The sequence below is a fragment of the Oncorhynchus keta genome, chromosome 2 (assembly GCF_023373465.1).
Source record: "Oncorhynchus keta strain PuntledgeMale-10-30-2019 chromosome 2, Oket_V2, whole genome shotgun sequence".
Taxonomy (NCBI): domain Eukaryota; kingdom Metazoa; phylum Chordata; class Actinopteri; order Salmoniformes; family Salmonidae; genus Oncorhynchus; species Oncorhynchus keta.
In genome coordinates this window covers 74,201,945-74,226,801 of record NC_068422.1, presented here as the reverse complement: position 1 = coordinate 74,226,801, position 24,857 = coordinate 74,201,945, and the positions used below count along the sequence as shown (strand labels likewise).

At 44.0% G+C, this 24,857-nt stretch overlaps 1 protein-coding gene across 2 annotated transcripts in view; it reads left to right on the top strand.

Moving 5' to 3' along the window:
* LOC118362543 (spondin-1-like) overlaps nt 1-24,857 on the top strand; it is a 140,494-nt gene that overhangs the window by 30,585 nt on the left and 85,052 nt on the right. For both annotated transcript variants that reach the window (XM_052482825.1, XM_052482830.1), the window contains exon 6: nt 243-391. In XM_052482825.1, the coding sequence (XP_052338785.1) occupies nt 243-391 (149 nt within the window). The remainder of the gene's footprint in view (nt 1-242; nt 392-24,857) is intronic.

Below are 24,857 nucleotides of genomic sequence, written 5' to 3'. Positions count from 1 at the left end.
CTGATATGTACATTACTTCTATATGAATCATTATCTGTCATTTTCAAAGTGAATAAGAAACAGAACATTCCGTAACCTTACATTAATCTTATCTGCTTTTTTTTAACCTATATATATTATGCCTTGCGGAGTGGAAATAGGTGCAAACCTTTCACTGGCAGAAATGTTTGGCCAGCCTGCCTCCTGGATTGTAAGAGATTATGATAATTCTGGTGTTGTTTTGTTTTTCTTAACCTCACCAGGGCGTGCTAACCACTGGTCGGCCATCATCGGAGCGTCCCACTCTAAGAACTACGTGCTGTGGGAGTATGGTGGCTACGCCAGCGAGGGCATCAAGAAGGTGGCCGAGCTGGGATCACCAGTCTCCATGGAGGAAGAGATCAGGCAGAAGGTAGGACTTGGCATGGACGTATGTACGTACACCTGCTATTGATCCGTATGTACGTACATCTGCTATTGATCCGTATGTACGTAAACCTGCTATTGATCCGTATGTACGTACACCTGCTATTGATCCGTATGTACGTACACCTGCTATTGATCCGTATGTACGTAAACCTGCTATTGATCCGTATGTACGTACACCTGCTATTGATCCGTATGTACGTACACCTGCTATTGATCCGTATGTACGTACATCTGCTATTGATCCGTATGTACGTACACCTGCTATTGATCCGTATGTACGTACACCTGCTATTGATCCGTATGTACGTAAACCTGCTATTGATCCGTATGTACGTACACCTGCTATTGATCCGTATGTACGTACACCTGCTATTGATCCGTATGTACGTACACCTGCTATTGATCCGTATGTACGTACACCTGCTATTGATCCGTATGTACGTACACCTGCTATTGATCCGTATGTACGTACACCTGCTATTGATCCGTATGTACGTACACCTGCTATTGATCCGTATGTACGTACACCTGCTATTGATCCGTATGTACGTACACCTGCTATTGATCCGTATGTACGTAAACCTGCTATTGATCCGTATGTACGTACACCTGCTATTGATCCGTATGTACGTACACCTGCTATTGATCCGTATGTACGTACACCTGCTATTGATCCGTATGTACGTACACCTGCTATTGATCCGTATGTACGTACACCTGCTATTGATCCGTATGTACGTACACCTGCTATTGATCCGTATGTACGTACACCTGCTATTGATCCGTATGTACGTACACCTGCTATTGATCCGTATGTACGTACACCTGCTATTGATCCGTATGTACGTACACCTGCTATTGATCCGTATGTACGTACACCCGCTATTGATCCGTATGTACGTACACCCGCTATTGATCCGTATGTACGTACACCCGCTATTGATCCGTATGTACGTACACCCGCTATTGATCCGTATGTACGTACACCCGCTATTGATCCGTATGTACGTACACCCGCTATTGATCCGTATGTACGTACACCCGCTATTGATCCGTATGTACGTACACCTGCTATTGATCCGTATGTACGTACACCTGCTATTGATCCGTATGTACGTACACCTGCTATTGATCCGTATGTACGTACACCTGCTATTGATACGTATGTACGTACACCTGCTATTGATACGTATGTACGTACACCTGCTATTGATACGTATGTACGTACACCTGCTATTGATCCGTATGTACGTACACCTGCTATTGATCCGTATGTACGTACACCTGCTATTGATACGTATGTACGTACACCTGCTATTGATACGTATGTACGTACACCTGCTATTGATCCGTATGTACGTACACCTGCTATTGACATTGCAGCACATTTTAGGTCCAACGATTGACAAGCCAACACCTTATCCGTTACGCCAAGAGATCTGTATCCCTTGCTGATGTTCTGGGTGTTACGGTTAAGGTCGCCACATTATGTCACTTTTTATCTGACCTCAAATGGAGTCCAGATTAGCATTGTATTCTGAGTGGGGAAACAATGTTGTTCAAACGTGGTTGAAAGCTTGAGAATCCATTATAAACATGTTGGTAGTGCTATTGCTACTGCAGTGGATGATCTATGACTCTTTTATAAAGGTCAAGGATGGCAAACTCATAAAAATAATTTTAATCTCCATCCCCATTCAAGTCATTGTTCAACTTGCCTTGGTTTGAGGGTCTTTTCCTGTTCTAGTAATTGTATATATATATATATGGGCCAGCCAATGGCTCTACTCTCTGGATAATCCAGGTGGCTGTGGTATCAGTACAGTAAGTAATGGAATTTTCATATCTCAGTGGGCGTTCTGATCGATCCGTGAGCTACAGAGTACTTTAATTAATTACATTCAGTAAGTCTCTCAACCTGCCCCTTTATGTGGTTTTATACTTCACAGCTGTGAAATGCATGGTGGACACTGTTGCGTTATCTACGTCCTCTGGATATTCAAAGTAGATAGTGTCTATTTGGTATTTACAGTATAAAGCCATGGAATTGGAACATGGAATGTTTTGAAGTATTCCATACTTTTTGCATAATGATTTCCACAAGCGATGACCTAAATGAGAGAAACATCTGTACTATAAGGATCATTGCAAATGTTGGTTAATGGTCTGCTTAATTGTCTACAGTAGTTCCTCCTTTAAAAGTTGTGAGCTTGCACCGCGGGACTTAGAGGTACCCAGCGTCACGGCTTCATTGCTCCAGACCACCACAAGGGGGAGTTAAAGCACTCATTATGCATTTGGGTCCCAAGGTTTTTATATGACCAATCATATCGGGTGGTTCCAATGACGAATTTTGATGCGAGCCACCCGTGCCTGGTAGCGTTCTTCAACAAAGATGGCTGACAAAACATTACGGTGGAACCAAATGTAAGTAGTTATAATGCCATCATGAGTCGAGCAAAAATATGTACAATAGAGAGGAATATGTTAGTTAATGTAGAGACAAACATTTGTGCATATTTTTTGGCATTAAGTCCATTTACGAAAATTGCTATGTAGCAAGTTATCTGTCTAGCTAACATTAGCCAGCTAGCCCATGTTAGGAGAATGTCCCTTGCAACTGGTGATGACCTCAAATCCTAGGAAGTTCACATTCATGCAAGGTTGATAGATACATTCATGCTCGTAGGTACGAGAGCTTCTCTCTTGTTCAAAAATATTAAGTATGAAAATATAGTTTAACAGTTTTACCTCTAGTAAAAATCTTCCTTTCTCACCATATTTCTGTCTTTGCATGTCTTTCACACTCTCTCCCACTCCCTTTGTTACTTTTTCCATCTCTCTCCCCAAACTCTCTTCTCCAAACATCTCCTCTTTCTGTTCTCTCTCTCTCTCTCTCTCTCTCTCTCTCTCTCTCTCTCTCTTCTCTCTCTTCTCTCTCTCTTCTCTCTCTCTCATTCTTTAAATAGCCTGTGCTAGTGTGTAGCAGATGGGCCCATAGAGTGTATTATTGTAGGGTAATATTGAAGACCCGGAGTCACGGCACATAATGAGAGCACACTGTGAGAGCTGGGCTCTGTGCGTCATCACTGCCACCTATCCACAAGGCTGTATTATCCACAATACTGTCTGCTATAGTATCTGTATTAGTCCCGCTGGACCTTCTCCAAACGATTAGAGCAAATAGAGGATTTATGGAGAGACGCCCGCAAAGCAAGGTTGGCGTCAGTTTTAACCCTACAGTGCAGAGTAGTTACAGGATAATTGATGACATAAAATGTTGGATAGTTCTTTTCACCCACTTGTGTCAGCTATTACAGTAGGCTTACATTGATATTCTAGGTAGCTCTCTGTAGAATATTATCCCAGTGGGGGGTGGTAAATGATCCAATCCCCCCACCCACTGAACAGACCTCAATTTAAACCAGGTAGAAAGCAACAGGATCAAACCATTACCTTCTCCTGGGGGAGATGTGAAAATATTACATATGGAATATTGCACAGTACTCTACATGGCAGAGGAGAGAGAGAGATGATTTCTGTAGCCTGGGGTTTTCATTGGAGACTGCTGGGGAAAGTAAACGTGATGGGCTGTCACCAGATCCCATGGTGATAATGGCTGCCACTTAAGCCTTGTTCACACTGCAGGCCTTAATGCAGCGCTTTAATACATGCGCTTACCAGATGTCAGGTGTCTTCACTGACATTTTCAACCTTTCCCTGACCCAGTCTGTAATACCTATGTTTAAAGCAGACCACCATAGTCGCTGTGCCCAAGAATGCCAAGGTAACCTGTCTAAATGACTATCGCCCCGTAGCACTCACATCTGTAACCATGAAGTGCTTTGAAAGGCTGGTCATGGCTCACATCAACACCATCATCCCAGACATCCTGGACCCACTATAATTAGGATACCAACCCAACAGATCCACAGATGGCACAATCTCTATTGCACTTCACACTTTTGCACTTCACACTGCCCTTTCTCACCTGGACAACACCTATGTGAGAATGCTGTTCATTGACTACAGCTCAGCATTCAACACCATTGTGCCCTCCAAGTTCATCACTAAGCTAAGGACCCTGGGACTGAACACCTTTCTCTGCAACTGGATCATGGACTTCCCGACGGGCCACCCCCAGGTGGTAAGGGTAGGCAACAACACATCCACCATGCTGACCCTCAACACTGGGGCCCTTCAGGGTGCGTGCTTAGTCCCCTCCTGTGCACCTGGGGGTGCACCTGTGTAATGATCATACTGTTTAATCAGCTTCTTGATGTGGATTATATTGACAAAGGAGAAATGCTCACGAACAGGGATGGTAACAAATGTGTGCACAAAATATGAGAGAAATAAGCTTTTTGTGGAACAAAATTTGGAACATTTCTGGGTTATTTTATTTCAGGTGAAACAGGACCAACACTTTACATGTTGCGTTTATGTTTTTGTTTGGTATATTTCCTTTTTTTAGCAAATTTTTCTTAGTTTTTAAATCTGCTTTGTTGGTAAAGGGCTTGCATGTGAGAAATAAATGTGAGAAATAAAATAACATTTGACTTCATATGAATGCTCAAATCAGTTTTGTTTTTAAATCTGTTTATGAATACTGACTGTCCGAGATGAAAATGTAATGAATTGAAGGTTATTTGTTAGGCTGTGTCTTTAGATTTGGGGTGGGGTCGCGAGAAAAAGAAAAAAAAAAGAGGTCCCCAGATATTCTTGCAGAAAAAATTGGTTTCCTGCTAAAAAAGTTTGAACACCACTAGTGGATAAATGAAGAGTCAGATTGGCTGGTTCAAAACATAGCAGCATGGTGATTACCAGCTCATTACCAACTGTCTTGTAAAATAGGTTGGAAGAACATGCTGTATCAAATCAAATTTGATTTGTCACATGCACTGAACCTTACTGTCACGGTTTTCTAATGGTGAAGGAGAGTCGGACCAAACTGCAACGCGTATATTGTGATCCATGTTTATTTACACAACGTAACACGAATCCAAAACACAAACTCTACAAAACAATAAACGTAGTGAAAACCGAAACAGCCTTAACTGGTGCAAACTAACACAGACTAAGGACATCAAGACACTCAGGACAATCACCCACAATACAACCAAAGAATATGGCTGCCTAAATATGGTTCCCAATCAGAGACAACGATAAACACCTCCCTCTGATTGAGAACCACTTCAGACAGCCATAGACTCTCCTAGAACACCCCACTAAGCTACAATCCCACTAAGCTACACACCACATACAAAAACCCATGTCACACCCTGGCCTGATCAAATACATAAAGAAAAACACAAAATACTCCGACCAGGGCGTGACACTTACAGTGAAATGCTGACTTACAAGCCCTTGACCAACAATGCAGTTTCAGTATTTAATCAAATAAACTGAAGTAAAACATAAATGAAGAAAAAATAAAAAAGAAGAAAATAGAAAAATAACAAATAATTAAAGAGCAACAATAAAATAATAGTAGCAAGGCTATATACAGGGTACCGTTACAGAGTCTATGTGCAGGGGCACTTGTTAGTCAAGGAAATTGAGGTAATATACACATGGCTTAAAGAGTGTGTGTGAGTGTCATTAGTGTGTGTGCTGTGGAGGAGATGAGCCTGTAGTCACACACAACCTCTCGTTATGTCAGAGGGCGTACTGGGCACTAACTGGTGAGCTCCATACAGTATGTGCTGTGTTAACTAGGAGTTGACAGCTCCATTGCCCTGGGCTGCTTGGCTGTCGCCTGCATTCACTGTGTTCCCTTTTAATATTTCTCTGAGAACGCACACACAGTCTCTCCTTGTCCTTGAGGGAAAGTTAGCCTCTGGGGTGAAGGAGCCGCTCTGTTTTTGAGCAGTGGAGCAAGAAAGCACTCTTTGGTATAAATGCTGACACAAACAAAAAGGCACTTTGCTTTTGTGTCAGGTGTGGTGTCGGGGCTAGCAACCTAGCAATGAAGGCAGTTATAAATTGATATTCATAGAAAGCAGAAATTGATATTCATAGGCAGAGGCTCGACACGAGCCAAGGGGTGCACTGATCTCAATGTTCATACAAAGTTTCATTTGCCGAGCCAAGTCGGCATTGAGTATGCACGCTCACATACTGTACACACACACAACCCAACACACGCACAACCCAACACACACACGCCCATGGACGCACGCACGCACGCACGCACGCACGCACGCACGCACACACACACACACACACACACACACACACACACACACACACACACACACACACACACACACACATTCATAAACACACACACATGCAGCTCCCCCTCATCACGTCAGCACAATGCTGTGCGTGATGGCTTTATTTTTCACTGCCGGGACCAAGATGTACTGTGCCATCTGTCTAGCTGTGTCTCTACGTCGGGTTCCTATTGATATATGGCGTGTGTTCTTTACCCACGATGCCTCTCTCCTGGGGACTGAACAACAACTTTCCAGTCTACATACAGTAGAGAAACCCATATCGATTCAGAAGTGAAACCCATAGTCTCTGTATGAACCAATAGGAAACACATATCAGTCACACATCGTGCACTACATACACAGAATGTTCTTTGTGTTTTCTCTTCATTACAGCGTCTGTGTTGAAAAGAGTGGTGAAGATACATGCATGATAACCACACTTGGCTGGATTCAATTTGTCCATCCCACACAGCTTGCATGTTTTCACAGCCAGCCAGCCGTATGCATCTGCCTGGTGAACTCGTTACAATCTCTCCCATGTGACCCGCTGGGAATGAAAATACGATTGCATGTAAGAACCTCCTCAAACAGAGCCCTCACCCACATTCTCTCAGCACCCCTACTCCACCATATTGAGTCAGACATGACACAGGGCCACTTAATCACATTTAAATGATCTGTTAGAAAAATTCCAAGGGTCACCATTGTTGCTCTAATAAGAATTTTTAGTGGACGGGTGAATTTTTTTGTGGACGGGTGAAGGTGGAAAAGGGTAATGTGTGTGGAATAGAATAGATCCACATCTTGTGAGTGTGTGTGTGTGTGTGTGTGTGTGTGTGTGTGTGTGTGTGTGTGTGTGTGGTGTGTGGTGTGGTGTGTGTGTGTGTGTGTGTGGTGTGTGTGTGTGTGTGTGTGTGTGTGTGTGTGTGTGTGTGTGTGTGTGTGTGTGTGTGTGTGTGTGTGTGTGTGTGTGTGTGTGTGTGTGTGTGTGTGTGTGTGTGGTGTGTGTGTGTGTGTGTGTGTGTGTGTGTGTGTGTGTGTGTGTGTGTGTGTGTGGTGTGTGGTGTGTGGTGTGTGGTGTGTGGTGTGTGGTGTGTGGTGTGTGGGTGTGTGGTGTGTGGGTGTGTGTGTGCGTGTCTGCATCTGTCCACATGATCTGTTCCTGCTTGTGTTCTTAATGTACCGAATGAGAACATTTTCTTCCTTTTTAGTCCCCACGCCATGTGTCTTTACATTTCATTAGCCAATGCAAATCTGATTTACAGGAAACTTGGTATGATGTAGTGTAACTGAGGCATTGCTGCCCTCTCCCCCCTCCACACACACATACACTATGGTGATTTGTGTATGCGGTCAGCCATTACAAAGGCACTAATGACAGTCTGATAAAAAATACTCTCCCTCCACAGGTGAGTGGTGGAAAGTGGCGAAGGGACTATGATTTCTCTCGAACGTATTGTGAAATCTGCCAGTATGGGTGCGTTTTGTTACTGCACAGTAGCTTACAGACACCCACAGAATGCAGAACTATGTGAAACCACATAGCAGACAGTTACAGATACCACAGGCTGGACCAATGAGGGATGGCACAACCTTAGAGGAGATGGTCTGGTACTCAGGAGTTTTCTAGGAGTATGATTGGCCTGGGTTTTTTAGTAAGTCATAGATCCTACTTTTCTCTCCAGCTGTTTATCATGCGAGAGTATCAATCAGCCTGCATAATTATAACTGAATTGGAGCCTCAACTAAAGAGACTAGCTACCACCTGTGTGTGGGAGAGGATCAGGACATTTGATCTGGAAGACATACAGGTGAGAACAAGTGGGAGTGGGAGAACGCAGGTCAGTTTGAGAGAGCAGGTGAGTGGGAGAGTAAGTTTATTTTTTTTAAGTATTATTTTTATTAAGTGATCATATTCACAAGTGTGTCTGTTTGTGTGTGTGTGTGCGCGCAGTGTTTTTCGTAAGTACATGGAGTAGCCAGCCAAACCGAAACATTTGCCAGCCAGGGAGTTCCGGCATGCAGAAAACAATGAATGAGAATGATTTTGGTGTCCACTGGTACATTCTAATGCTTTAATTCCATCCAAAATATACTGCTAAATTATTGAATACTTTAACGACTTTACCTCCCAGATTCGTAAAATGAATTGTGGTATTGCAATTACATGACTTTGCAATTAAAGTTACTGAAAATGGATGAATTCAGTTGTTATTTGTTTTGGATATTGTCTAGGCCCATATTATCAAAGCAAGATTTTTCCAAGCAAGATTTTTTTCTAACATTAAACTTGTCTTCTCTTCAGAATCACTTCATGATGTTCATGTTTACAGTTTTACTGCAAGATATGCATTGCCACAATTCAAATTATGTATTTTATTCTCTGCTGCTGTGGAAACTTAGGGTAAGGAAACCAATGTGTAATTTTACAATTTGAATCAACTGTCCCTTTAAAATTTTGCCAAATACAAATGCGCCGAATACAACAGGTGTAGGTAGACCTTACCGTGAAATGCTTACTTACGAGCCCTTAACCAACAATACAGTTCAAGAAATAGAAAATATTGACTAAATGAAGAGTAACACAACGACGAGGTTATATACAGGGGGTACCGGTACAGAGTCAGTGTGCGGGGGCACAGGTTAGACTACTTCCGGCGCCGACAGAGATGGCCGCCTCGCTTCGCATTCCTAGGAAACTATGCAGTTTTTTATTTTTTTACGTGTTATTTCTTACATTCGTACCCCAGGTCATCTTAGGTTTCATTACATACAGTCGAGAAGAACTACTGAATATAAGATCAGCGTCAACTCACCATCAGTACGACCAAGACTATGATTTTCGCGACGCGGATCCTGTGTTCTGCCTTTCAACCAGGTCAACGGAATGGATCCCATGCGGCGACCCAAAATAATTACTCCGTAAAAGAGGGAAACTAGACTGGTCTGACCAGACTCCGGAGACGGGCACATCGTGCACCACTCCCTAGCATTCTTCTCGCCAATGTCCAGTCTCTTGACAACAAGGTTGATGAAATCCGAGCAAGGGTAGCATTCCAGAGGGACATCAGAGACTGTAACATTCTTTGCTTCACGGAAACATGGCTCACTGGAGAGACGCTATCGGAGACGGTGCAGCCAGCTGGTTTCTGCACGCATCGCGCCGACAGAAACAAACATCTTTCTGGTAAGAAGAGGGGCAGGGGGCGTATGCCTTATGGCTAACGAGACATGGTGTGATCAAAGAAACATACAGGAACTCAAATCCTTCTGTTCACCTGATTTAGAATTCCTCACAATCAAATGTCGACCGCATTATCTACCAAGAGAATTCTCTTCGATTATAATCACAGCCGTATATATTCCTCCCCAAGCAGACACATCGATGGCTCTGAACGAACTTTATTTGACTCTTTGCAAACTGGAATCCATTTATCCGGAGGCTGCATTCACTGTAGCTGGGGATTTTAACAAGGCTAATCTGAAAACAAGACTCCCTAAATTTTATCAGCATATCGATTGCGCAACCAGGGGTGGAAAAACCTTGGATCATTGTTACTCTAACTTCCGCAACGCATATAAGGCCCTGCCCCGCCCTCCTTCCGGAAAAGCTGACCACGACTCCATTTTGTTGATCCCTGCCTACAGACGGAAACTAAAACAAGAAGCTCCCACGCTGAGGTCTGTCCAACGCTGGTCCGACCAAGCTGATTCCACACTCCAAGACTGCTTCCATCACGTGGACTGGGATATGTTTCGTATTGCGTCAGATAACAACATTGACGAATACGCTGATTCGGTGTGCGAGTTCATTAGAACGTGCGTTGAAGATGTCGTTCCCATAGCAATGATTAAAACATTCCCTAACCAGAAACCGTGGATTGATGGCAGCATTCGCATGAAACTGAAAGCGCGAACCACTGCTTTTAATCAGGGCAAGGTAACATGGTAACATGACCGAATACAAACAGTGCAGCTATTCCCTCCGCAAGGCTATCAAACAAGCTAAGCGTCAGTATAGAGACAAAGTAGAATCTCAATTCAACGGCTCAGACATAAGAGGTATGTGGCAGGGTCTACAGTCAATCACGGACTACAAGAAGAAAACCAGCCCAGTCACGGACCAGGATGTCTTGCTCCCAGGCAGACTAAATAACTTTTTTGCCCGCTTTGAGGACAATACAGTGCCACTGATACGGCCTGCAACGAAAACATGCGGACTCTCCTTCATTGCAGCCGAGGTGTGCAAGACATTTAAACGCGTTAACCCTCGTAAGGCTGCAGGCCCAGACTGCATCCCCTGCCGCGCCCTCAGAGCATGCGCAGACCAGCTGGCCGGTGTGTTTCCAGACATATTCAATCAATCCCTATACTAGTCTGCTGTTCCCACATGCTTCAAGAGGGCCACCATTGTTCCCGTTCCCAAGAAAGCTAAGGTAACTGAGCTAAACGACTACCGCCCCATAGCACTCACTTCCGTCATCATGAAGTGCTTTGAGAGACTAGTCAAGGACCATATCACCTCCACCCTACCTGGCACCCTAGACCCACTCCAATTTGCTTACCGCCCAAATAGGTCCACAGACGATGCAATCTCAACCACACTGCACACTGCCCTAACCCATCTGGACAAGAGGAATACCTACGTGAGAATGCTGTTCATCGACTACAGCTCGGCATTCAACACCATAGTACCCTCCAAGCTCTCAACAAGCTCAAGACCCTGGGTCTCGACCCCGCCCTGTGCAACTGGGTACTGGACTTCCTGACGGGCCGCCTCCAGGTGGTGAGGGTAGGCAACAACATCTCCACCCCTCTGATGCTCAACACTGGGGCCCCACAAGGGTGCGTTCTGACCCCTCTCCTGTACTCCCTGTTCACCCACGACTGCGTGGCCACGCACGCCTCCAACTCAATCATCAAGTTTGCGGATGACACAACAGTGGTAGGCTTGATTACCAACAACGACGAGACGGCCTACAGGGAGGAGGTGAGGGCCCTCGGAGTGTGGTGTCAGGAAAATAACCTCACACTCAACGTCAACAAAACTAAGGAGATGATTGTGGACTTCAGGAAACAGCAGAGGGAACACCCCCCTATCCACATCGATGGAACAGTAGTGGAGAGTGTAGTGAGTTTTAAGTTCCTCGGCATAAACATCACAGACAAACTGAATTGGTCCACTCACACAGACAGCATCGTGAAGAAGCGCAGCAGTGCCTCTTCAACCTCAGGAGGCTGAAGAAATTCGGCTTGTCACCAAAAGCACTCACAAACTTCTACAGATGCACAATCGAGAGCATCCTGGCGGGCTGGTACGGCAACTGCTCCGCCCACAACCGTAAGGCTCTCCAGAGGGTAGTGAGGTCTGCACAACGCATCACCGGGGGCAAACTACCTGTCCTCCAGGACACCTACACCACCCGATGTTACAGGAAGGCCATAAAGATAATCAAGGACAACAACCACCCGAGCCACTGCCTGTTCACCCTGCTATCATCCAGAAGGCGAGGTCAGTACATGTGCATCAAAGCTGGGACCGAGAGACTGAAAAACAGCTTCTATCTCAAGGCCATCAGACTGTTAAACAGCCACCACTAACATTGAGTGGCTGCTGCCAACACACTAACACTGGCACTGACTCAACTCCAGCCACTTTAATAATGGGAGTTGATGGGAAATGATGTAAAATATACCACTAGCCACTTTAAACAATGCTACCTAATATAATGTTACATACCCTACATTATTAATCTCATATGCATACGTATATACTGTACTCTATCATCTACTGCATCCTTATGTAATACATGTATCACTAGCCACTTTAACTATGCCACTTTGTTTACATACTCATCTCATATGTATATACTGTACTCGATACCATCTACTCTATCTTGCCTATGCTGCTCTGTACCATCACTCATTCATATATCTTTATGTACATATTCTTTATTCCCGCACCACAGGGTGCTCACAAAAGTTACGTTCCCAAACACAGGGAATCAAAAAATACAATGGAAAAATCACGACCAGGCACAAACACGTACCTTTACAACAGAGCCAAAGGTTACAATGAAATAATCCCGCACAACAACCAGGCGGGCCGGCTGTCTAATAAAGACAAACTAATTAACATGAACAGGTGCTACCACTAAACATACAAGGAGGGGGAGGAAAAACAATCAGTGGCAGCTAATAGGCCGGTGACGACGACCGCCGAGCTCCACCCGCCCGGGAAGGGGAAACACCCTCGGTCGGACTCGTGACATGTATTACATAAAGATGCAGTAGATGATAGAGTACAGTATATACGTATACATATGAGATGAATAATGTAGGGTATGTAAACATTATATTAGGTAGCATTGTTTAAAGTGGCTAGTGATATATTTGACATAATTTCCCATCAATTCCCATTATTAAAGTGGCTGGAGTTGAGTCAGTGTGTTGGCAGCAGCCACTCAATGTTAGTGGTGGCTGTTTAACAGTCTGATGGCCTTGAGATAGAAGGTGTTTTTCAGTCTCTCTGTCCCAGCTTTGATGCACCTGTACTGACCTCACCTTCTGGATGATAGCGGGGTGAACAGTGGCTCGGGTGGTTGTTGTCGTTGATGATCTTTATGGCCTTCCTGTAACATCGGGTGGTGTAGGTGTCCTGGAGGGCAGGTAGTTTGCCCCCGGTGATGCGTTGTGTAGACCTCACTGCCCTCTGGAGAGCCTTACGGTTGTGGGCGTACCAGGCGGTGATACAGCCCGCCAGGATGCTCTCGATTGTGCATCTGTAGAAGTTTGTGAGTGCTTTTGGTGACAAGCCGAATTTCTTCAGCCTCCTGAGGTTGAAGAGGCGCTGCTGCGCCTTCTTCACGATGCTGTCTGTGTGGGTGGACCAATTCAGTTTGTCTGTGATGTGTATGCCGAGGAACTTAAAACTTTCTACCCTCTCCACTACTGTTCCATCGATGTGAATAGGGGGGTGTTCCCTCTGCTGTTTCCTGAAGTCCACAATCATCTCCTTAGTTTTGTTGACGTTGAGTGTGATGTTATTTTCCTGACACCACACTCCGAGGGCCCTCACTTCCTCCCTGTAGGCCGTCTCGTTGTTGTTGGTAATCAAGCCTACCACTGTTGTGTCGTCCGCAAACTTGATGACTGAGTTGGAGGCGTGCCACGCAGTCGTGGGTGAACAGGGAGTACAGGAGAGGGCTCAGAACGCACCCTTGTGGGGCCCCAGTGTTGAGGATCAGCGGGGTGGAGATGTTGTTGCCTACCCTCACCACCTGGGGGCGGCCCGTCAGGAAGGCCAGTACCCAGTTGCACAGGGCGGGGTCGAGACCCAGGGTCTCGAGCTTGATGACAAGCTTGGAGGGTACTATGGTGGGCTATGGTGGGTACTATGGTGTTAAATGGTGGTACTATGGTGTTAAATGCCGAGCTGTAGTCGATGAACAGCATTCTGACATAGGTATTCCTCTTGTCCAGATGGGTTAGGGCAGTGTGCAGTGTGGTTGAGATTGCATCGTCTGTGGACCTATTTGGGCGGTAAGCAAATTGGAGTGGGTCTAGGGTATCAGGTAGGGTGGAGGTGATATGGTCCTTGACTAGTCTCTCAAAGCACTTCATGATGACGGAAGTGAGTGCTACGGGGCGGTAGTCGTTTAGCTCAGTTACCTTAGCTTTCTTGGGAACAGGAACAATGGTGGCCCTCTTGAAGCATGTGGGAACAGCAGACTGGGATAGGGATTGATTGAATATGTCCGTAAACACACCAGCCAGCTTGTCTGCGCATGCTCTGAGGGCGCGGCTGGGGATGCCGTCTGGGCCTGCAGCCTTGCGAGGGTTAACACGTTTAAATGTTTTACTCACCTCGGCTGCAGTGAAGGAGAGGCCGCATGTTTTGATTGCAGGCCGTGTCAGTGGCACTGTATTGTCCTCAAAGCGGGCAAAAAAGTTATTTCGTCTTGTTTTAGTCTCTGTCTGTAGGCAGGGATCAACAAAATGGAGTCGTGGTCAGCTTTTCCGAAAGGAGGGCGGGGCAGGGCCTTATATGCGTTGCAGAAGTTAGAATAGCAATGATCCAAGGTTTTGCCAGCCCTGGTTGCGCAATCAATATGCTGATACAATTTAGGGAGTCTTGTTTTCAGATTAGCCTTGTTAAAATCCCCAGCTACAATGAATGCAGCCTCAGGATGTGTGGATTCCAGTTTGCAAAGAGTCAAATAAAGTTTGTTCAGAGCCATCGATGTGTCTGCTTGGGGGGAATATATACGGCTGTGATTATAATAGAAGAGAATTCCCTTGGTAGATAATGCGGTCGACATTTGATTGTGAGGAATTCTAAATCAGGTGAACAGAAGGACTTGAGTTCCTGTATATTGTTGTGGCCACACCACGTCTCGTTAGCCATAAGGCATACGCCCCCGCCCCTCTTCTTACCAGAAAGATGTTTGTTTCTGTCGGCGCATTGCGTGGAGAAACCAGCTGGCTGCACGGACTCCGATAGCGTCTCTCCAGTGAGCCATGTTTCCGTGAAGCAAAGAACGTTGCAGTCTCTGATGTCCCTCTGGAATGCTACCCTTGCTCGGATTTCATCAACCTTGTTGTCAAGAGACTGGACATTGGCGAGAAGTATACTGGGGAGTGGTGCACGATGTGCCCGTCTCCGGAGTCTGACCAGAAGACCGCTTCGTTGGAATGCATTCTGGGTGACTACCTCATGAAGCTGGTTGAGAGAATACCAAGAGTGTGCAAATCTGTCATCAAGGCAAAGGGTGCCTTCTTTGAAGAATCTAAAATATGTTTGGATTTCTTTTCTTTTTTTCTCCCCAATTGGTAGTTACAGCCTTGTCTCATTGCAGCAACTCCTCTACGGACGAAGGTCGAGAGCCTAGCGTCCTCCAAAACACAACCCAACCAAGCCTCACTGGTTCTTGATGCAATGCCCACTTAACCCGGAAGCCAGACGCACCAGGAAACACCGTTCACCCGGCGACCGTGTCAGTGCCCAGCCTGCCACAGGAGTCGTTCGTGCGCGATAGGACAAGCCCTCCCCTAACCCTCTCCTAACCGTTGTTGGGCCTCACTTACCGCTTCCGAAGAAACTCGCCAGCGACCTTTGTTTGTTTTTATTAATGTCAGCTAACGTAGCTAGCTAGTACAAAGTTGGTGGGCAACACAGCTCACGCAGACCGTGATGAACTCGCACTACTCAAGTTCAAAATCTGTGAACTGTTGTGGGCGTGACAGAGATTTTAGAGTGGTGAGAACAGGACCAACATACTGCACCAAGTGCAATGTAATTACTGCACAAATAGCCTATAATTGTACATCATTATTATTTTATTTTACAGATTTAAAAAAAATATATAATAATTTACCCTTTCCATGCGGCCTGGTAGTATCAATCCACCTCTGAAGATTAAATAATGTTTCTGCTCTGCTGTGGAGAAACAGGGAAGGGTGAGGTGGAGAGAGAGATGTGGAGAGAGAGATAAAGGAGGTATTTACATCGTAAATATGCTATTAAAACCCAAGCAGAACGTCTGCTCAGCTCTTGATTGCTTTATGTGCTGTCTCAGAGCGAGGAATGTATCCCAGATTCCATTGGGGCCATTGGCCTGACAAGCACTAATGAGCAATGTGGCCCTGGCTCATTCTCTTCGTTCTCTAAACACTTTCATATATTTAGCCTTAATATGTTTGGATCTGCAGCAGTCGACACACACACACACACACACACACACACGAGCTTGAGCTTGAATCGGATAGAGGATACCTGCTGCCCCATGTGAAGTTAAAAGTTGTTGTGTATCTGCCTTCTGTCCTCCCATCCTCCAGGCTTATGTTTCTCTAGGTAGCATGTTCCTTCAGAGGGTGAAAACTTGTCAAGCAATAGTAATACCCCTCAAAAATCTACAGCAATGGTGATTGTTCATTAAACAGCTTCACCATGCAGTTATAAGCCAGTTAAACCATTTTGATTGCTCATTTAATAGTGAACAGATTGAAACCCGGTATTTACAAACTGCCAGGGTTTATTTTTGAGCACAAACTGAACAGGCAGTTATTCTGTATTATTAAAATAAATGCCTTTATTGAGGCAGTATGACAAGTGGGTCACTCAAGGGGGTCAGGTTGTGATGGGTTTTGTAGTTAAATGGGGTCAGGATGCTCAGCGGTTTGTAGTTCCTCTCATGAGTGCCCGCCAGCTACATTCTCTCTCTCTCTCTCTCTCTCTGTCTCTCTCTGTCACTGTCTCTCTCTGTCTCTCTGTCTCTCTGTCTCAGTATAATAAAGCACCAAGAAGGTAAACCTTGCTCACTACCAACACTCTCACAAAGGAGGCCAGGTAGATAGATACTGTAGTATCTGTGCCTCCAGCACAACTGGCCGTGGATGGGAAATGTAATGTAGCAGGTGTAATAGAATCTGTCATGGTGTGTGATAAATGTACTTAATTCAACCTCTATGTAGCCAGGTAAGTCAATATAACAAGTGATTGCTTGTCCATCTGCCTTTGAATGACTATTTGCTTTTTCTTGAGCAGTACTTCCTTGTGTGTCAGGGTCAACTCTATGATTCCTCCTCTCACAATTGAATGTTTTGAGTGACATAATCACTCTACTACACACTTACAGAGGAAGTGCATTTGAGAAAGTTGCTCAATATTGGTCAATCCTTTCCCAATCAAAATTCCAGAAGGGTGACAATATTGTTTTTCGAAAAGTTTTGGTTTATTGGACTGACAGAAATAAACTTTTTGCTTTATTGGAATGTGGACAGAAATGAGGACACTGGTTTGAAACATGTGTGCCTTACATGCCACCAATATGAGCCAGAAATATTTTCTTAATCAGTATGAGTACTGGGTCGTGCACTGACAAAAAACTGAGATGATTTATTTAGTAGACCACGTTTTACTACACAAACCTAAACAGATGAAGAAACTGGTATAATTCTATCTTGATGAATAACTGGCATCCCATCAGTCACTGGCATATGCTGCCAATGGGGACTGTTGTTATTTTGTCAATGTGTTGACATAATGATGAGTGGACCTGTATTCTATGATTGATTGTCCACCGTAGCCTGTCTAGAGAGGCTCTCATAGGTCATGTCTCTGTTAGATATGTTACAGAGTGTGACCCGGGAAGCAATAAGTGACCTGGCTGCAGACCATGGTTCTATCTTTCTCTGTCTTTTTATTTATTCATCTCTCCCCCTCTCTCTTTCTCTCTAGCCCTGTCCTTCTCTGTACCTCTTTTTCCAGTCCTCTAATTCTCCCTTTCAGAGGTTGTCTCTCTCCAGGAGGGCCGAGGTCAACTTGGCCTGAGTGGGGAGCAATTAACCGTAAATGGCCTCCCCAGGGGGTGAGCGCCTGACCCCTATCCCTGTGCCAAACCCTGGCTGAACCTCACTGAGCCGTGCCAAATCCTGAGACAAGCGGGCTGAGAACTGCGAGCTGACAGAGAACACATTCCCCAAACTCCTGTCTACAGACAGACAGGTCTTAAGCTAGCTGGGCTTTGGGTTGCTGCCACCACATCCACGTTGCCCATCCCATCCCTCCTACACCCCCTCCTACACCCCATCCCTCCTACACCCCCCTCGCAATGCCACTCTTCTGCCCGCTGAGCCTTTTGTTTGCCTGGTATCCGTCTAGCCCACGTTCTGTTTGCAAAGCGGGCACACGAGTTTTAGCAGGCACAATTGTTTTATTTTAACCAACTGGCAGGTTTCTGGTGGCCTGTCAAGTTGGCTTTGTGAGTCGTGCAGAGATATTCCTGTTTGTGAAAACGAAGAGCTCAGAAAGCCTAATGCTTTCCTGCCTTGGCCAGCAACACTTTTATTATGATTGTCAAAGAAGGACAATACAGCCAGAGGCAAGCACATTCTGAGATGTATTGGGGTAGAGAGCTAGCCAATATGTTCATTGCATTGTGTCTGTGTGTGCGGATCTGGAATCCAAATCCTTCTCAGTGCACAGATACCAGAAACATCTCAAGTACTAGAAGGAGATTGTACATAAAGTGTTTTCCTCATACTGTAGCCAGTGAAATGTAATACTGTACGAAGCACTGATTCAATAAGTTGTCTGTAGTCATCACCATAAAGCTAAAGTACATAGGCCTACTTTTAGAGGATTTTACAGATAGAAAGGCTGTTAGTGAGTGATTATTTGGAGCTCTGTGCAGTGGTCTGGAGTGCTGACTCTGGAGGTCCGTTTGGCCAGCCTGAAAGGTCCACATCAGGAGCTGCAATGTTCCCAGGATGAAACCTGGATTATTCTTGAATCTTATACATCTTGGCAGAAGGTGTCTTTGATAACACCAGTGCCCAAAAGATACCCACTGAAATCCAAGACTAGCAGGTACTGATCCGAAGGCCAGCCAAGCGCTAGAGGTCACAGCTGTATCCCATCCCTCTGTTCCAAACACATCACAGTGTGAACCAAATGCAGTGAGTGTGTGTGGGCCGAGTGTGTTAGACTATCTTTTCTGTCAGGCAATGGGAGTTTAGTGGGAATGTGTGAGTTCTTCTGCCAGTGTGTGAGATGAGAGAGGGTGTAACACAGACAGAGCTCAAGCTAATTAAAATTTGAATTAATCCAAAACATTGCAATGATTTCAGTGAGGGTTAGATCTGCAGTATCGAGGGGGCAAATGATCCTGTATTATCATTAATCTGTGCTGTTAATACCTTATTAAATATGTGTGTATGTGGTTGTGTCCCCATACTTTCTGCATACCTTGTCAAATCAAATCAAACGTGTGTCCTTGTACATGCGTGTGCCTATGTTTCTGTCTGTGGATGTGTTTGTGTGTCAATGGTCTATGCATTCATTAGGGTTGGCCGACATTACGATAATATCAGATATCGAAGATGATTGACAGCCATCATCAATGGTGAAGACTTTGTGGTGTGACAGATGATGTTTAGCCTATTTCTACTTGACCGGCACCACGCAGTAAAAAGCTGACCGGGCAGCCCATAGTAGGGCCATGCTAAGTGGCCTATTCCTAGTACCTGGAAAACACCCGTCTCAACGTCAACAGTGAAGAGGCGACTCTGGGATGCTGGCCTTCTAGGCAGTTGCAAAGAAAAATCCTTATCTCAGACTGGCCAACAAAAATAAAAGATTAAGATGGGTAAAAGAACACAGACACTGGACAGAGGAACTCTGCCTAGAAGACCAGCATCCCGGAGTCACCTCTTCACTGTTGACGTTGAGACTGGTGTTTTGTGGGTACTATTTAATGAAGCTGCCAGGTGAGGACTTGTGAGGCGTCTGTTTCTCAAACTAAATACTCTAATGTACTTGTCCTCTTGCTCAGTTGTGCAGCGGGGCCTCCCACTCCTTTTTCTATTCTGGCTAGAGCCAGTTTGCGCTGTTCTGTGAAGTGAGTAGTACACAGCATTGTACTAGTTCTTCAGTTTCTTGGCAATTTCTCGCACACACAGACACACACCAACAGGTATAAGCTACTAAAAAAGTTTCAGCTCCAAAATATATTTGATCAGGATTCCTCTCGTCTCTCCAGTAGCATGCGAGCTCGTGCTAACGGCCCATTTTAGCTGTATTTTTTAAATTAAATGTTGTACTAATTTTCTCCAGTGATTTATTTAATTTAATTTGGCCAATAGGGGGCAATACCATCATATATCAAAATGTTTTATTGGTACTTAATCATGATAGGACAAAGGTTGACATTGCCTAACCCTATCATGCATCATACCGTGGTGTGTTTGTCTGTCCATATTTGTTGAGTCTCTCAGAATTCTGCTCAACCGAGCGTGCCAAAATGAAACTCCTACTGCCATGTTAGAAGTGAAGGGAATAGACAGATGGTGGACAGTGATTGGCTAACAGAATGTAGGAAGTGTTCCAGAGACCGACATATAAAGCCCAGAGCAGCAGAGGGAGATGGGTGTGGGCATGGATAAAAGCCTGTTGGTATGACACCATATGCCCACCTCTCATGTTCATCCCACCATCGCTGCACCGGCACCAAGCACCCTCAGAAAGTATTTACACCATTTGACTTTTTTTGTGTGTTAGAGCCTGCATTTAAAATGGATTCAATTGAGATTTTGTGTCACTGGCATACACACAATATCCCATAATGTCAAAATGGAATTAAGTTTTTTTATTTTTTATGTTTACAAATAAATTAAAAATAAATTCTGTAATGTCTTGAATCCATACGTATTCAACACCTTTGTTATGTCAAGCCTAAATAAGTTAAGGAGTAAAATATGCTTAGTGAGTCACATAATAAGTTGCATGGACATTTTTGAATGATTACCTCATCCATGTAACCCACACATACAATTATCTGGAAGGTCCTTCAGTAGAGCAGTGAATTTCAAACCACAAAGAACAGGGAGGATTTCCAATGCCTTGCAAAGAATGGCATCTATTGGTAGAAGGGTAAACATTAAAAGCAGACATTAAATATCCATTTGAGCAAGGGTAAGTTATTAATTACATTTTGAATGGTGTATCAATACACCCAGTCACTACAAAAATACAGGTGTCCTTCCAAACTCAGTTACTGGAGAGGAAGGAAACTGCTCAGGGGTTTCACCATGAGGCCAGTTACAGAGTTTATTGTTGTGATAGTTGTAAACTGAGGATGGATCAACAACAGTATAGTTACTCCACAATACAAACATAATTGACAGAGTGAAAAGGAGGCCTGTACAGAATAAAATGTTCCAAAACATGCATCCTGTTTGCAATAAGGCACTAAAGTAAAACTGCAAAAAATGTGGCAAATAAATTAACTTGATGTACTGAATACTACTTTTCATATATCCAAGCATGGTGGTGGCTGCATCATCGGCAAGGACTAGGGAAGTATTGTTTTGATAAAAATCTATGGCAAGACTTGGAAATAGCTCTCTAGCAATGACCAACAACCAGAGCTTGAAGAATTTTAAAAGTGTGCAACACTCTTAGAGACTTAAACAGAAAGACAACTGTAATCACTGCCAAAGTTGATTCTAACATGTATTGACTCAGAGGTGTGAATACTTATGTAAATGAGATATTTCTGTATTTAATGTTCAATAAATTAGCAAACATTTTTGAAAAACATGTTTTCACCTTGTCATCATCGGGTATTGTGTGTAGATGGGTGAGGAAAAAAAAGAAAGATTTAATCCATTTTGAATTCATGTTGTAGCTCAAACAAATGTGGAGTACGTGGATGGGTATGAATACTTTCTAAAGGCGCTGTAAGTCTTTCACTCACCTCCCAGTATGATGAGAGGAGGTATTACTCGTTCTCTCCATCCCTTCTCCATTGTCTATATTTTGCTTGACCTACTTAAAGTGCATCCACAAGATCTAGGGTATGTTCAAATGGGAGCAATGTTCAAGACCTTTACACATTTGCATAGACTGATTATTGTCAATCATGTCCGGCTACCTATACATTCCATTTCTATGTTTGAGGCTTCAAAGTGAGAAGTTCAGTACTACTCTGGATTCAACTGGCTAGCTTGCTCATTTGCTTTCGATTGTGTGTTTTTCTGAACTACATGAGTCATTGAACTTCATCAGGACTATTTAGGTATCTCTCATACGTCATCTATTTCTCTGAAGAGAGGAGAGGAGAACTCTCAGCTGCTGCGAACTTCAAATGTCTATCAGATGCCAAGCCTCTTGTGATCTCTGAAGCGTATTGCAAACACACGCTCACTAACAAACAAGTTTTTGGAAGCAAATCAAACCGGGAATCGCTTTGATAATGTTTATCTTCTCAGCCGGTTGACAGCCATCGTTGAGAATCTACTGATGACAACAACAACAGTAGACAGAAACAAGCGGGGAAAAACCTGTGGATATAGATATTCACCAGAAACAGCTCTGAGATATTCAGCCGAGCTGGAGAGACAACCGTTCGCTGCAACAGCTGGATACTGAAATCCCCACAGAGTTGTTACACTGTTACAGTGGGAGATCTAAAGTGATGTGCTGTCACAGACTGTGCTTCCCCTATAGAATGTACATGCAGTAAACGCCTTTAAATTGCCACCGCTGAGTCACACCGCTCCTCTGACTCCCATACTATTCCGGTGTTCCCAGAAGTCCACTCCCAGCCTAGCAGCATAGGGAAGCAGCATTTCCCTGGATTAACATTCCAGAGATGCCATTTTCTATTTTCTTCCCTTTACGATCTTCATAACATCAAGTGCTGCTAAATACAATAAACCTGTGTAATGCGTATTTTATTCATGTTGGTCTGGCTAAATCTGTTTTCAGTAATGGTCTCCACCTGCCATGTTTTCCCTATGTAAATGAGATCTTGGCTCTAAGGTCCCCATCAGCTCCAACCAGACAATCTCCATATTATTTGGTTGGTTGGGTCTTTCCTTGTGATGGATCCCCAGAGGGGCAGCGTCTCGTAGGCACAGGTCACACATAGCGAGCATACAGAGCTTGATAGGCAGCCTGAACCCCAAGTGGAAAATCACACAGTACAATGCTCACACAAACATTCATATGCTGCAGACCATTTTGGCAGTTACCTGTAGCTCGTTTACTTCATTATAATAAATAAGATTTAAGTACCACAACAGCGAAAATCTATTTTTTTTCAGGTGAAAGACAACGCACAAAGCTTACCCATGATGTTGCACAACAATTTTAGTCAATAAGTCATTGTTTTAGTCAAAGTATAGTATATGTGGGCTTAAATTGAGAAATCTGAAGTGGGAACTTTGTGGAAATCTGTGTCAATGCCATGTGTTTCTGCTATGAGATGATGTGCAGATATTTTTCAGACTGCGTTTCTTTTCAGGGCTGTATTTTATTTGAATGTGCCCACTTTTGCTAGATCAAATCCCCGAGCTAACAAGGAAAAAATCTGTGGTTCTGTCCCTGAGCAAGGCAGTTAACCCACTGTTCCCTCGGTGCCCAAAAACGTGGATGTCGATTAAGGCAGGCCCCTAGCACCTTTCTGATTAGTCCGAAGACTTGGTACCGACACTGCTCATTATTCTACTCCTTCTAATATTGATTGTGTTATAAGTTGATTACAGTGATTTCTGAGCTCGTTGTTGCAGAAACAGCTCTACTGGACTCCCAAAGTCGACTTTTAATTAAGATTGTGATCAAGACACAAGGATTCATGAATGATAGTGTTTGTCTGTCTATGTAGCTTGTAAGATGCCCCTGATGCGACCTAAGTTGGATGTAATTGCTAATTAAAATGGAAGATTCAATCTCAATGTTATATTGATTGTCTTATTGTAAGACTAGGATTCATGTGGGAGGCAGAATGTTTTAAATGTGTGTTCCATTCTCTATATAGCTAAACAAATACAATGTTATTTGTCGCCAACACATATATAATGGTATGTATAGACAGTATGGACAATACATTAGTAGAAAAGGTGTGTACGACAGTAGTTATATAGGATGAGCCTTGACTAGAATATAGTATAAACACTCAGTGTACAAAACATTATGAATATCATGCCATTTCCATGACATAGACTGACCAGGTGAGTCCAGGTGAAAGCTATGATCCCTTATTGTCACTTGTTAAATTCACTTCAATCAGTCTAGATGAAGGGGAGGAGACAGGTTAAATAAGGATTTTTAAACCTTGAGACAAGAATTTGTATGTGTGCTACTCAGAGGGTGAATGGGCAAGACAAAATATTTTAAAGTGCCTTTGAACAGTCACCCTCCTTACCATTTTTCTTATTTTGTTGCCTTACAACCTGAAAGAAAACTTGAGCTTCATAACTATTCACACCCCCAATGTCAATACTTTGTAGAGCCACCTTTTGCAGCAATTACAGCTGCAAGTCTCTTGGGATATGTCTCTATAAGCTTGGCACATGTAGCCACTGGGATGTTTGCCCATTCTTCAAGGCAAAACTGCTCCAGCTCCTTCAAGTTGGATGGTTTCTGGTGGTGTACAGCAATATTTAAGTCATACCACAGATTGTCAATTGGATTGAGGTCTGGGCTTTGACTAGGCCATTCCAAGACATTTAAATGTTTCCCCTTAAACCACTCGAGTGTTGCTTTAGCAGTATGCTTAGGGTCCTTGTCCTGCTGGAAGGTGAACCTCCATCCCAGTCTCAAATCTCTGGCAGACTGAAACAAGGTTTTCCTCAATACTTTCCCTGTATTTAGCGCCATCCATCATTTCAGTTCTGACCAGTTTCCCAGTCCCTGCCGATGGAAAAACATCCCCACAGCATGTT